Genomic DNA, 16,023 nt, shown 5'->3' with positions numbered 1-16,023 from the left:
TCCGACGGACGGAAGAATTGCGGTTTTAATTCTGCGCAAATTCTACAAGTGGATTCAAGGTAGCTGAGATCGCCACATCCGATGCATCGCACTCGACCACGAAAGGGAGATTTTCATCGATGGAACGAAGCATGGCTTTGTCCAGTTGTTGCTTGAGGAGGTTGAAAGCTGAAATAGCCGTTGCCTTCAATGGAAATGACTTCGCGTGAAGCAGGGGCTGGATCTTGTCGGAAAAGTGGGGTATCCACTTCGCATAATAGGCGAACATGCCAAGGGCCCGACGGAGAGCCGAGATTCGTAGGAGGAGGGAGCTCCTGAAGAGGACGAAGTCGCTCTAGATCCAGTTTGATGACACCATTGCCCACCCAGTAGCCAAGGATGTTGACTGATGGTACTGAATTCACAGATTTGGACTCATTTAAGGTTAAGTTGCGACGACGGAGAACGTCAAGAAATTTTTGGAGGTTGGCATCGTGCTCCTTCTGGTCATGACCAGCAATGGTGATATTATGCAGATATGGAAAAGTGTCCGTTAAGTTCTCCTGTTTGACTAGGCTATCCATTGCCCATTGAAAGACGGCCACCCCATTGGTGACCCCCAAATGGAAGGCGACAAAACTGGTAAAGTCGACCATTGGCCTCAAAGGCCGTATACTTTTTGTCAGAGTTCTTTAACGGTACTTGATGGTATGCGCTTTTTAAGTCAAAAGTTGAAAATACCTTGTAGTTGGCAAGGTTATTGACCATGTCACCGATGCGTGGTAGTGGGTAGGCATCCAGGTCGGTATACTGGTTAATAGTTTACGAATAATCGATGCAAAGACGTTTCTTGTGTTGCTTCAGAGGATTTTTAACAACGACGACTTGAACCCGCCAGGAAGATGAACATGGCTCAACAATACCGTCAGCTAGAAGGCGAGAGATCTCTGCCTTGATAAAGGATAGATCATCTTGGCTGAAACGTCGTGATTTAGTGACAATGGGCTTACACCAGGAGGATAGATTGGCAAACGAGGGCTCGTTGAGCGAAGCCGCCGAAAGCGCACAAAACGGTACTTTGGAAATAGTAAGCTCCGGCTTTGACCCTCCAAACTCAAAAGTGAGTCTTTTGTGTTGTTTCTGGAAATCCTGTCCCAGGAGCACATCACTGCATAGGTTTTTGAGCACCCCGAGCCGGGTGGAGGAATAAGTGCGGCCATTGAGAATAAGGTCGACAAGACAAAAGCCGGAAGAGTAGGTGGTCAGTGTCGTCCAAGCCATTGCAATTTCCCTGTTCAAGGGGTAAATACGCAGTTTTAAACTAATGACAGCCTGCTCACTGATGACGCTGTCAGAGCTGCATGAGTCGATTAGTGCACTCAAAATGTGTCCATTTACTGAAACCTTCATGGCCGCATGGGACAGGCTTTGCGGAAAAACAGCTGTGATAGGAGGAGGAGAAGTTTTACCTTTGACAGTTGTAACCTTAGTGGGGGAGGAGCAGGTTTATAGATAGCAGCTGCAAAACTAACAGGGGCTCTTGACTGACGTACCTTAGAAAAGTGACCTTTCTTACTGCAATGACTGCAGGTTGCGTTACGAGCAGGACAAAATTTCCTATAGTGGAATGCACCTCCACAGAAGTAACACTTCCTTCCAGATTGCCAAGATGCCGCTAGGGCAGAGTCGTCATCAGTCAGGGCTTCGAGGGTTAGGTCGTCATCGGCTAGGATAGAGTAGCCATCAGTGAGGGTTTCCGCCCGAGGCCCATTGGAGGAGTCACCAAAAGTGATAGCAGCAGTCTGTGCACGCGGTGAAAGATAGGCATCTACATTTTTTTTTGCTAAGTCCAGAGAACATTCCTGGTCATAGGCAGCTGCATTTTTTTTGCTAAATCCAGAGAACATGCCTGGTCATAGGCTGCTTGTAACTTGAGGGTTTTATTCTCCAACAGACGCTGGCGTATGAAAGGTTACGCAATTCCGTTAATAAAGGAATCATGAATTAACTCCCTGGTACTGCTCAGCTGAGACAGCTTTGAGATTACAATCCTTGCTGAGCCTGCGAAGCTTTTGAAGGAATTCGTCAAGTGATACCCCGGGTTGTTGTTGAGTTGTGGCCAGTAGATGCCGAGCAAAAATTTAGTTTGGGGCCTTAACATATAGTTGCTGTAGTATTTGGATAGCGGAGCCATAGTCTACACAGTCTTCGATATAGTCAAACACATGAGGGGATACATAATTGGCAAGTATCTCTAACTTATCAGGAACATTCTCACCACACACCCTGAGGAAGTTGCTGAAGGTACGATACCAGTGTTTCCATACCTTAGCCGTTGTAGGTGAATTAGGGTCCAGGTCTAGACGGGCGGGTTGGAGTAGTTTCTCCATGATGGATTGATTACTAGCTCTGGTTCCCTTCTACCGTTTGAGTCGTAGCCGTCTGTTCCCAAAACCACTCAGAGCGTAGAGCAGCAAACAGTCGATTAAATTGACGTAAGAAAACTACTAGGCACTTGGTCAGAGTATTAAACAAGGCTTTAATCGACTGTTTCACAACATGGAAGTCTAGTTATCCTTCACTAGTTCCTGTTTACAAAATGTCCCTGAGCAAGCTGGGCCCGTGCCCGAGTATTTATACTCTCCCTGGACAGCGCCACCAGCAGGCCGCCCAGTATATTTCATAAGTCCTTTCTACATGAATGGCACGATTTATGTCACCTAGCACAAAGGAAGATGGTTGTGGTGATTGAAGGTCAATCATCACAGCCCCAGGACATCGCTGCAGGAGTTCCTCAGGGCAGTGTCCTAGGCCCAACCATCTTCAGCTGCTTCATCAATGACCTTCCCTCCAAAATAAGGTCAGAAATGGGGATGTTCGCTGATGATTGCACAGTGTTCAGCGCCATTCACAACTCCTCAGATAATGAAGCAGTCCATGCCCGCATGCAAGAAGACCTGGGTAACGTTCAGGCTTGGTCTGATAAGTGGCAGGTAACACTCGCGCCACAGAAGTGCCAGGCAATGACTATCTCCAACAAGCGAGAGTCTAACCACCTCCCCATGACATTCAACGACATTACCATCACCGAATCCCCCACCATCAACATCCTGGGGGTCACCATTGACCAGAAACTTAACTGGACCAGCCACATAAGTACTGTGGCTACAAGAGCAGGTCAGAGGCTTGGTATTCTGCGGTGACACCAGTGCAGTTGTGCTTTGTCTTGAAGGTGTGTGAATTGGTTGTGAGAATTTTGAGGAGTTTTTGTGCCTTTTGAAATTTTCCTTGATTGATAGTTTTGATTAATTGTAAATGTACCTTTTATCGCTTGGCTTGATGTTAAAAGGGAAGGAGGTGTATAGACTAGTGGATGGTCTAGTACTTTAGTTCCCGTCTCATATGGACTAAGACAGACGAAGGACTCCGTGGAGTTCATTTCTCGTGTAAATCGCTTTCCATCTTGGATTTGTGGTTCCAACTTGCCAAAGTTACCGAAGAGAAGGACTATAAGAATTGTATTGTTTTGAACGAGAATTAAGTGACGTCTTGTAATTGAGCTAAATCGGTTATTTGTGCTTATGCATCTGTCTAAAATTACTCCATAATTCATAGGCTTCTGATGGTCTTTTCCATCAGTTGGAGAGATCAGAAGTGTATACTGATACTCTGCCAATTTGTACCTTGTTGGGGAAAAGTCACCTTGTGGCCAGATACTTTTCATAAGGTAACATTTTAGTTTATAAGGAGCAAACACTTGCCCATGGAAATGGACTTTAGCGTTGGACATGGACATGCGCTTGAATTGTCTTGCAACCTTTGCTTGAACCTTGTTTTTTTTCTCTCCTCTGCACACACAGGCATGCAGTAAGCCCCCTGAGGCATTTGGCTTTGAGCAGGCAGTCAGGGAGTACACGCTCCAGAGCTTTGGTGAGATGGCGGATAACTTCAAGTCAGATTACTTCAATATGCCAGTCCATGTAAGTATGTTTGTTGATGCTTCACTGCAGCACGTGTAGAATCATTTTGATCAGTGCAGGGTTGTGTGTTATTAATGTAGGCCAGAATCTTATAACAAGTTGCAGACTGTACAAGCTTATCAGGATCAGACGATTATGACCTATTTATCCTTGCACGTATGGTGCATCCCGGCACATGGGGGTCAGAAATAAGATTTTTTTTTTCAATATACAAACAAAAGGTCCTTGTTGCAGTAAGGTGCACCTGAGTAAAATAATATTTTATCTGCATTTCCTTGTGATCCTTTCTGAGAGCACAAGCAGATGAGCACCTTCAGGACCAGTGCCACTGGGAAGTTTGAGTAGTAGCTTGGGGTAAATAGCCTCCTGAATTAGTCATTTGTATTCTCTCCTCCCTTACCTCCCAGGGATAATGCATTTCTCTGGATGTCTCCCAAATATTATGACGATGTGGGATTTCCTGTGGAACAGTACAGCAAGTAACATTCGCGCCACTGAAGTGCCAGGCAATGACTATATAAGCGAGTGTCTAACCACCGCCCTTGACATTCATAAGAACATAAAGAACATAAGAAATAGGAGCAGGAGTAGGCCATTTTGGCCCTTCGAGCCTGCTCCGCCATTCAACAAGATCATGGCTGATCTTCTACCTCAACTCCACCTTCCTGCACGATCCCCATATCCCTTAATTACCGTAGTTCCCAAAAAATTATCAATCTCTGTCTTGAATATACTCAACGACTGAGCAGTCACAGATCTCTGGGGTATAGAATTCCAAAGATTCACAACCCTTTTGAGTGAAGAAATTTCTCCTCATCTTAGTCCTAAATGGCCGACCCCTTATTCTGAGATTGTGGCCCCGTGTCCTAGACTCCCCAGCTAGGGGAAACATTTTTTCAGCATTAACCCTGTCAAGCCCCTTAAGAATTAGATCACCTCTCATTCTTCTAAACTCTAGAGAATATAGGCCTGGTCTACTCAATCTTTCCTCAAAGGGCAATCCCCTCATCCCAGGAACCAGTCTAGTAAACGTTTGTTGCTCTCCCTCTAAGGCAAGTATGTCTTTCCTTCGGTAAGGAGACCAGAACTGTACACAGTACTCTAGGTGTGGCCTCACCAATGCCCTGTATAACTGTACTCAGAGTTCTTTACTCTTGTACTCTAATCCCTTTGTAACAAAAGCTAACATAATGTTATAAATCTCATCATTCATCAAGAAACTACTCGTGAAATAACGCTGGACGGCCAGCTGGTGGCGCCGTCCAATTAGTATAAATACTCGGGCGTGGGCCCCAGCTTTCCAGGGACATTTTGTAAGACAAGGAACTAGCGACGTACAACTAGACCTCCATGTTCTGAAACAAGTTGATTAAAGCCTTGCTTTATGCTCAAACCAAGTGCGTAGTGAGTTTTATTACGTCACATACCATTTGCTTTCTTAATTGCTTGCTGTACCTGCATGTTAACTTTCTGTGATTCATATGCAAGGACACCCAGGTCCCTCTGAATGCAAACATTCAAAAAATATTCTGCTTTTTTGTTTATCCTACCAAAGTGGATAGCTTCACACTTCCCCACATTGTATTCCATTTGCTGTGTTCTTGCCCACTCAGTCAACCTGTCGATGCTGAGGACATCGTGGATAGCACATTTAGGGAGTTGGTCACACCGCAGGTAAAGGCTGCACAGACAAGAAGGGAATGGGTGACCACCAGGCAGAGTAGTAGGCGCAGGCAGGTAATGCAGGGGTCCCCTGTGGCCATCCCCCTTTCAACCAGATATACCACTTTGGATATTGTTGAGGGAGATGGCTTATCGGGGGAAGGCAGCAGCAGCCAACTTCCTGGCACCATGGGTGGTCCTGCTGCACAGGACGGAAGGAAAAAAGAGCAGGTGAGCTATAGTAATGGGGGATTCTATTGTAAGGGGAATAGATAGGCGCTTTTGCGGCCGCAAACGAAACTCCAGGATGGCATGTTGCCTCCCTGGTGCAAGGGTCAAGGATGTCTTGGAGCGGCTGCAGGGCATTCTGGAGGGGGAGGGTGAATAGCCAGTTGTCGTGGTGCATATAGGTACCAACGATATAAGAAAAAACGGGATGGGATCCTAAAAGCTGAATATAGGGAGTTAGGAGGTAAATTAAAAAATAGGACCTCAAAGGTAGTAATGTCAGGATTGCTACCAGTGCCACGTGCTAGTCAGAGTAGAAATAGAAGGGTATTTCAGATGAATACGTGGCTAGAGGAATGGTGCAAGGGGGAGGGATTCAAATTCCTGGGACATTGGAACTGGTTCTAGGGGAGGTGGGACCAGTACAAACTGGACAGTTTGCACCTGGGCAGGACCGGGACCGCTGTCCTAGGGGGAGAGTTTTCTAGTGCTGTTGGGGAGGGTTTAAACTAAAATGGCAGGGGGTTGGGAACCTGTGCATGGAGACAGTGGAAAGGCAAGCAAGGATAGAAACAAAAGACAGGAAGGAGAAAAGCAAAAGTGGAAGGCAGAGAAATCAAGGGTGTAAATCAAACAGGGCCACAGTAAATAATAATTCTAAAAGGACTAAGTGTTAAAAAATCAAGCCTGAAGGCTTTGTGTCTTAATGCGAGGAGCATTTGTAATAAGGTGGATGAATTAGCTGCGCAAATAGATGTAAATGGATATGATATAATTGGGATTACGGAGACATGGCTCCAGGGTGACCAAGACTGGGAATTCAACATCCAGGGGTATTCAATATTCAGGAAGGACAGGAAAAAAGGAAAAGGAGGCGGGGTAGCATTGCTGGTTAAAGAGGAGATTAACACAATAGTAAGGAAGGATATTAGCTCTGATGATGTGGAATCTGTATGGGCAGAGCTGAGAAATACCAAGGGGCAGAAAGCGTTAGTGGGAGTTGTTTTCAGACCCCCAGACAGTAATGCTGTGGTTGGGGATGGCATTAAACGGGAAATTAGAGACGCGTGCAATTGGGGCACAGCAGTTATCATGGGTGACTTTAATCTACATATAGATTGGGCTAACCAAATTAGTAATAATACTGTGGAGGAGGAATTCCTAGAGTGTATACAGGATGGTTTCCTGGACCAATATGTCGAGGAAGCAACTGGAGATCAGGCCATCTTAGACTGGGTATTATGTAATGAGAAAGGATTAATTTGCAATCTTGTTGTGCGAGGCCCCTTGGGGCGGAGCGATCATAATATGATAGAATTCTTCATTAAGATGGAGAGTGAAGTAGTTGACTCAGAGACCCGGGTCCTGAATTTAAAAAGAGGAAACTACGACGGTATGAGACACGAGTTGGCTAGGATGGATTGGGGAACGTTCCTTAAAGGGTTGACGGTGGATAGGCAATGGCAAACATTTAAAGATCGCATGGATGAACTGCAGAATTTGTTCATCCCTGTTTGGCATAAAAATAAAACAAAAAAGGTGACTCAACCGTGGCTAACAAGGGAATTAGGGATAGCATAAGATCCAAGGAGAGGACATATAATTTGGCCAGAAAAAGCAGCAAACCTGAGGATTGGGAGCAGTTTAGGATTCACCATCAACTTCTTGGGGGTCACCATTGACCAGAATCGTAACTGGACCAGCCACATAAATACAGTGGCAACAAGAGCAGGTCAGAGGCTGGGTGTTCTGCGGCGAGTGTCTCACCTCCTGACTCCCCAAAGCCTTTCCACCGTCTACAAGGCACAAGTGAGGAGCGTGATGGAATACTCTCCACTTGCCTGGATGAGTGCAGCTCCAACAACACTCCAGAAGCTCGACACCATCCAGGACAAAGCAGCCCACTTGATTGGCACCCCCATCCACCACCTTAAACATTCACTCCCACCACCACTGGTGCACCGTGGCTGCACTGTGCACGATCTACAAGATGCACTGCAGCAACTCGCCAAGGCTTCTTCGACAGCGCCTCCCAAACCCGTGACCTCCACCACCTAGAAGGACAAGGGCAGCAGGCGCATGGGAACACCGCCACCTCCAAGTTCCCCTCCAAGTTATACACCATCCTGATTTCGAAATATATCGCTGTTCCTTCATGTTGAAGAGAAATTGAAATGGTGATCAGTAAAACAGATCTTCAATTAACAACAAACTCAGAATCAGTGAGCCACATGCAGAATTGTGGAGACTCACTGCAGTTACTTCACATGGTCCATCTCCGACTCTTCCCTTCCCTTCCTTGACTTCTTCGTCTCCATTTCTGGCGTTCGGCTTTCAACAAACATCCACTACAAGCCCACCGACTCCCACAGCTGCCTGGACTACACTTCCTCCCACCCCGCTTCCTGTAAGGACTCTATTCCTTTCTCCCAGTTTCTCCGTCTCCGCCGCGTCTGTTCTAACGATGCTACCTTCCATACTAGTGCTTCTGACATGTCTTCCTTTTTCCTCAACCGAGGATTCCCCTCCATCGTGGTTGACACGGCCCTTGACCGTGTCCGTTCTATTTCCTGCACTTCTGCTCTCACCCCGCCTCTCCCTCCCAGAACCACGATAGGGTTCCCCTTGTCCTCACCTTTCACCCCACCAGCCTCCACATTCAACGGATCATCCTCCGCCATTTCCGCCACCTCCAACGTGATCCCACCACCAAACACATCTTCCCCTCACCTCCCCTTTCAGCATTCCGAAGGGACCGCTCCCTCCGCGACACCTTGGTCCACTCCTCAATCATCCCCAGCAGCCCTGCTCCTTCACCTGGCACCTTCCCGTGCAAGCGCAGGAGATGCAACACATGCCCTTTTACCTCCTCCCTTCCCACTGTCCAGGGCCCCAAACACCCCTTCCAGGTGAAACAGCGATTTACTTGTACTTCTTGCAATTTAATATACTGTATTCGCTGCTCACGATGCGGTCTCCTCTACATTGGGGAGACCAAACGCAGATTGGGCGACCGCTTTACGGAACACCTCCGTTCAGTCCGTACGGGTGACCCTGAGCTTCCGGTCGCCTGCCACTTTAATTCACCGCTTCACACCCACTCTGATCTCTCTGTCCTCGGCCTATTGCATTGTTCCAATGAAGCTGAACGTAAGCTCGAGGAACAGCACCTCATCTTTCGATTGGGCACTTTGCAGACTGCCGGACTCAACATTGAGTTCAACAATTTCAGATAATTATCCCTGCCCCCATTTTTCATGCAGTATGATTTTTGCCACTCCCATTTGCAACATTTTATCTTTCCTGCCTCTTACAAAAGTACAGGATGTTCTTTCTATTTCTTCCTCCCCTCCTAAACCCCCCCCCCCCGTCTCTGCACCTGCTTAATATCTGTTACATCTCCAGCTTTTTCCAGTTCTTATGAAGGGTCCCAGACCTGAAACGTTAACTCTGTTTCTCTCTCCACGGATGCTGCCTCGCCTGCTGAGTATTTCCAGCATTTTCTGTTGTTTCAGATTTCCAGCATCGGCAGTATTGTGCAATTATACTCTTATGGTGTATTGTTTCAGTCTCCTTTGTGCCACTAAATGGAGCACTTCCACAGAAATGGAGAGTGTCATGGTGAAGGGAGAAGAAATGCCTGGTGTGTGGACGGTTGGTCATTGGGGGTTTGGGCAAGGGTGGGCGGGCAGCAGGGCAGGGTAGGTGGGTATCGGGTTGCATTTTCTTTTATTTTGCAAATTTTAAATGCAAATTTACGATGTTTTGTGGCAGTCCTTAGCCATTGAGAAGAGGCCCGGGTATTGGACGAGTGACTATCACAAAGCAAAATGACTCAGAAAATGCAGTTTCTCCAGTGTCCTGCTTTGCATGGAGGGAAGGGGGTTGGGGATACGTGGGGCCAGAGGAGGTGGGGGTAGGAAAGGAGGCGATGTTGAAATTTAACTTACTAGAAAGTAGTGACTGAGTTAAGCGTCAGCTGTAATCGAATAAAAACTGATAGGAAAAGTAGCCAATACTGATCTCATCACGTGTTTGGGCTACGAGTGCTGTGACCGGTGATAGCACAGCCTGTTAGAAGAATTGTGTTTCTTCGATTTGCTGGTTGGGATTGAGCACACTGCACTTTGTAGCTCTGAGCAGAATGATTCAAACGTGATGGGAAGGTGTTAATTGTGCGTGTTGCCTTTATGCAGCCAAACACACTGAATTTCCTTGTGTTCTGCCCACTGCTGAGAGAAGTTAGCAGTAATAGCTGGCAGTGATGATCTGTTCATTGTATTTGTCAAATGCTTTTTTGATTTCTCCAGGATGTGCTGTCTCAGTGAAATAAATGGCTGTCATCACCATGAGTTCAGATTGTGATTTAGTGCGGCAGCCTGTCATTGTTGCCTTCCACAATTGCAAAACAAATTCAAAAGTTGAATACGTGCCCTTATGACCTGTGGCTGCATGTACTGTAGAGAATAACATGAGCTGGAATGTGTGTCACCCATGTTCCTGTGATATTGCTGAACTGATGGAGCTCCATTCATGTGACCTGGTTCAGGTCCTGTCAGTGAGTGGGAGAAGCAGCAGGTGAAGGAGCAGAATGCGAGGGTCTGTCAGAAACTGAAGGCACTCAGTAGCTGCTGTGTTACGGGGTGTGGATTTGGGGTTGATCTTATTGATGCCATGTTCTATGTTTGTAGAATTGATGTGTGCCTCTCGCAGTGGCTTTACGAAATAAAGCAAGGCCAGAATTGACATGCAAGGGAATCGGTATTGAATCAAAAGTATCTGATTTGAGTGACCCAGGATGAAGTTGGGATATTTTATAACTTATTGTTTGAGTAATGCTAAAGAAAGACAGTTTCGCAGATGATCAAACCCAACTTACCAAAATAATTGTAACGTGGGGCTCTTAATTATCTTAATTGTCCTGTCGTTAACTTATCAAAATTTTGCCTTCAGCTGGTTAATTTGCCCCAGTCATTGCTCTCTCAGTTGTCTCTGTACACTCTGCCCGTCACCCCCCGTACACTCTGCCCGTCACCCCCCCGTACACCCTGCCCGTCACCCCCCCGTACACCCTGCCCGTCACCCCCCCGTACACCCTGCCCGTCACCCCCCCCGTACACCCTGCCCGTCACCCCCCCGTACACCCTGCCCGTCACCCCCCCGTACACCCTGCCCGTCACCCCCCGTACACCCTGCCCGTCACCACCCCCCGTACACCCTGCCCGTCACCCCCCCCCCGTACACCCTGCCCGTCACCCCCCCGTACACCCTGCCCGTCACCCCCCCGTACACCCTGCCCGTCACCCCCCCGTACACTCTGCCCGTCACCCCCCCGTACACCCTGCCCGTCACCCCCCCGTACACCCTGCCCGTCACCCCCCCGTACACCCTGCCCGTCACCCCTCCCGTACACCCTGCCCGTCACCCCCCCCGTACACCCTGCCCGTCACCCCCCCCGTACACCCTGCCCGTCACCCCTCCCGTACACCCTGCCCGTCACTCCCCCCCGCCCCCCGTACACCCTGCCCGTCACCCCCCCCCGTACACCCTGCCCGTCACCCCCCCCTACACCCTGCCCGTCACCCCTCCCGTACACCCTGCCCGTCACCCCCCCCGTACACCCTGCCCGTCACCCCCCCCCGTACACCCTGCCCGTCACCCCTCCCGTACACCCTGCCCGTCACTCCCCCCCGCCCCCCGTACACCCTGCCCGTCACCCCCCCCCGTACACCCTGCCCGTCACCCCCCCGTACACCCTGCCCGTCACCCCCCCGTACACCCTGCCCGTCACCCCCCCCGTACACCCTGCCCGTCACCCCCCCCGTACACCCTGCCCGTCACCCCCCGTACACCCTGCCCGTCACCCCCCCGTACACCCTGCCCGTCACCCCCCCCCCGTACACCCTGCCCGTCACTCCCCCCCCCCCCCCCGTACACCCTGCCCGTCACCCCCCCGTACACCCTGCCCGTCACCCCCCCCGTACACCCTGCCCGTCACCCCCCGTACACCCTGCCCGTCACCCCCCGTACACCCTGCCCGTCACCCCCCCGTACACCCTGCCCGTCACCCCCCCCCGTACACCCTGCCCGTCACCCCCCCCATACACCTTGCCCGTCACCCCCCGTACACCCTGCCCGTCACCCCCCCCGTACACCCTGCCCGTCACCCCCCCCGTACACTCTGCCCGTCACTCCCCCCCCCGTACACCCTGCCCGTCACCACCCCCCCCCCGTACACCCTGCCCGTCACCCTGCCCGTCACTTCCCCCCCCCCGTACACCCTGCCCGTCACCCCCCCCGTACACCCTGCCCGTCACCCCCCCCCGTACACCCTGCCCGTCACTCCCCCCTCCCCCCCCCCCCGTACACCCTGCCCGTCACCCCCCCCTGCCCCCCCCCTGCCCAAGAACCTGGACTTGTATCACCTTTGTTCCGTCACTCAGGTCTCACGCTCTCTCTCTCGCAGATGGTTCCAACGGAGTTAGTAGAGAAGGAGTTTTGGCGACTTGTAAGTAGCATTGAGGAGGATGTTATTGTGGAGTATGGTGCTGACATTACCTCAAAGGAATTTGGCAGTGGATTCCCAGTCAAAGAAACTAAAAGAAGGCTGATGCCTGAAGAGGAGGTAAGGGTTTATTGTGCTCTTTCTCTGTCTCCACCTTGCCCCCTTTACCAAAAAGGGACGATGTGATACACCTGGTTGTCTGAAACCATATTTGTTTCTTAAGTTTACCATTTTATTAATGATTGTAAAGACATTACCGATGTTCTAAACTGTAGTCGCTATGGCAGATTCTGCCAAATGACCAACTGTCGCAGTGAAACAGGCTGATGCAGATATTAAATGTGCACTTAAAAACCTGTTAATGGCAGCAGCATTCCTTTAACTCCAGCTTGTGCAGGCAGATTTCTACTGTATAAAATATTTAGATGGATTTTCAGGAGGCCTAAAGGTGATCCGGAATGTTCCAGTTCCACAAGTTGGTCCATCACTGCTGAGAATAAGTGGTACTGTTGTGATTTGTTTTTTGAAGTAATGAATCCTGCAGGAACTTTGTTCTCATTCTTCCTATAACATTGCCTTCCCACTGACAGGGCCTTCAGTCACTTAACATAAGAACATAAGAAGTAGGAGCAGGAGTAGGCCATACGGCCCCTCGGGCCTGCTCCGCCATTCAATAGGATCATAGCTGATCCGAATCTAGACTCACATCCACTTCCCTGCCCGCTCCCCGTAACCCCTAATTCCCTTATCTGCTAGGAAACTGTCTATCTCCGTTTTAAATTTATTTAATGTTGCAGCTTCCACAGCTCTCTGGGGTAGCAAATTCCATAGATTTCCTACCCTCTGAGTGAAGAAGTTTCTCCTCATCTCAGTTTTGAAAGGGCAGCCCCTTATTCTAAGATTATGCCCCCTAGTTCTAGTCTCACCAATCAGTGGAAACATCCTCACCGCATCCACCCGATCAAGCACCCTCACAATCTTATATGTTTCGATAAGATCGCCTCTCATTCTTCTGAACTCCAATGAGTAGAGGCCCAACCTACTCAACCTTTCCTCATACGTCAACCCCCTCATCTCTGGAATCAACTGAGTGAACCTTCTCTGAACTGCCTCGAGAGCAAGTATATCTTTTCTTAAATATGGAAACCAAAACTGCACGCAGTATTCCAGGTGTGGCCTCACCAATACCCTGTATAACTGCAGCAAGACTTCCCTGTTTTTATACTCCATCCCCCTTGCAATAAAAGCCAAGATTCCATTGGCCTTCCTGATCACCTGCTGTACCTGCATACTAACCTTCTGTGTTTCATGCACCAGGACCCCCAGATCCCTTTGTACTGTAGCACTTTGCAGTTTCTCTCCATTTAGATAATAACTTGCTCTTAGATTTTTTTCTGCCAAAGTGCATAACCTCATACTTTCCAATATTATATTCCATCTGCCAAATTTCTGCCCACTCACTTAGCCTATCTATGTCCTTTTGCAGGTTTTTTATGTCCTCCTCACTCACTGCTTTCCCTCCCATCTTTGTATCATCGGCAAACTTAGATATGTTGCACTTGGTCCCTTCCTCCAAATCGTTAATATAGATTGTAAAGAGTTGGGGTCCCAGCACTGACCCCTGCGGAACACCACTAGTTACTGATTGCCAGCCCGAGAACGAACCATTTATCCCAACTCTTTGTTTTCTGTTAGATAGCCAATCTTCCACCCATGCCAGTATATTACCCCCAATCCCATGATTTTTTATCTTGATCAGTAATCTTTTGTGTGGAACCTTGTCAAATGCCTTTTGGAAGTCCAAATACACTACATCCACTGGTTCCCCTTTATCCACCCTGTATGTTACGTCCTCAAAGAATTCGAGCAAATTTGTCAAACATGACTTCCCCTTCATAAAACCATGCTGACTCTGTCCTATTAAATTATGTTTATCCAAATGCTCTGTTACAGTTTCCTTAATAATGGACTCCAACATTTTGCCAACCACAGATGTTAGGCTAACTGGTCTATAGTTTCCAGCTTTTTGTCGACTTCCCTTCTTAAATAAACTAACATTAGCAGTTTTCCAATCTGCCGGGACCTTTCCTGAGTCCAGGGAGTTTTGGAAAATAATCACCAATACATCCACAATCCCTACCGCCACTTCTCTCAAGATCCTAGGATGTAGGCCATCAGGTCCGGGGGATTTATCCGCCTTAAGTCCCATTATTTTACCGAGTACCATCTCCTTAGTGATTTTAATCGTGTTTAGCTCCTCCCCCCCCCCATTGCCCCCTGTTTGTCCAGTGTTGGGATATTTTTAGTGTCCTCTACTGTAAAGACTGATACAAAATATTTGTTCAGCGTCTTTGCCATCTCCATGTTCCCCACCACTAGTTTCCTGGTCTCATCCTCTAAGGGACCAACGTTCACTTTAGCCACCCTTTTTCTTTTGATATAGCTGTAGAAACTCTTGCTATCTGTTTTTATATTTTTTGCTAGTTAACTTTCATAATCTATCTTCCCTTTCTTAATTAATCTTTTAGTTATTGTTTGCTGGCTTTTAAATGCTTCCCAATCTTCTATCCTCCCACTAGATTTGGCGACTTTATATGCCCTTGTTTTCAGTCGGATACTATCCTTTATTACTTTACTAAGCCACGGATGGCTGTCTTTTCTTTTACTCCCCTTTTTCCTCAGTGGAATATATTTCTCTTGAAACATGTGAAATATCTCCTTGAATGTAGACCACTGCTCTTGTACCGTCTTACACTTTAATCTGTTTTCCCAGTCCACTTTCGTCAATTCTACTCTCATAACTTCATAGTCTCCTTTATTTAAGCTCAGTACGCTGGTTTGGGATCCAACTCTCTCACCCTCCAACTGAATTTGGAATTCAACCATATTATGGTCACTCATTCCAAGGGGATCCTTTACTAGAACATTTTTTATTAATCCTGTCTCATTACACAGGACCAGATCTAAGATTGCCTGCCCCCTGGTTGGTTCAGTTACATACTGCTCAAGGAACCCGTCCCTAATACACTCTGTGAACTCTTCCTTTGATTAGTCCAGTCAATATGAAAGTTAAAATCCCCCATGATTATAGCTGTTCCCTTATTACAAGCCCCAACTATTTCCTGATTTACACTCCGACCGACAGAGTTGCAACTGTTAGGAGGCCTATAGACTACGCCCACTAGTGATTTTTTCCCCTTATTATTCCTTATCTCCACCCAAACTGTTTCACTATCCTGATCCTTTGACCCAATATCATTTCTGACTATTGCAGTGATTCCATCCTTGATTAACGTAGCAACCCCACCTCCCCTTCCTTCCTGTCTGTCCTTCCTAATTGTCAAATACCCTTGTATGTTTAGTTCCCAGTCATGATCATCTTGCAGCCATGTTTCCGTAATGGCCACCAGATCATACCCATGTGTAGTTATTTGTACTGTCAACTCGTCTATTTTGTTACGAATGCTGCGTGCATTCAGATAAAGAACTTTCAAATATGTTTTCTGACAATTTATTCCTGCTTTTACCCTTTTTACGACTTTACCTTTATCGTATTGTATAAACATTCTGTCGCTTCCTGACACGCTCTGGTTTTTAATTCCCCCACTGCTACCTTGCTCTATTGCCTTCTCCGCTGTCATTTTTATTTTTCGCTCTCTTAAAACCTCC

General features: G+C 47.9%; 1 protein-coding gene across 6 annotated transcripts in view; it reads left to right on the top strand.

Moving 5' to 3' along the window:
* The window catches only part of kdm5a (lysine demethylase 5A), a 343,245-nt gene that overhangs the window by 121,336 nt on the left and 205,886 nt on the right, over nucleotides 1-16,023 (top strand). For all 6 annotated transcript variants that reach the window (XM_086008547.1, XM_086008546.1, XM_086008544.1 and 3 more), the window contains exons 9-10: nucleotides 3,840-3,959; nucleotides 12,316-12,474. In XM_086008547.1, coding sequence (XP_085864673.1) covers nucleotides 3,840-3,959; nucleotides 12,316-12,474 — 279 coding nt within the window. The remainder of the gene's footprint in view (nucleotides 1-3,839; nucleotides 3,960-12,315; nucleotides 12,475-16,023) is intronic.

Source organism: Somniosus microcephalus, chromosome 16, assembly GCF_052327205.1.
Source record: "Somniosus microcephalus isolate GS21.2 chromosome 16, FLI_Smic_1.0, whole genome shotgun sequence".
In the NCBI taxonomy this organism is placed as follows: Eukaryota; Metazoa; Chordata; class Chondrichthyes; order Squaliformes; family Somniosidae; genus Somniosus; species Somniosus microcephalus.
Note: the sequence above shows the minus strand (reverse complement) of the source record. Positions and strands in the feature narration are given on the sequence as shown.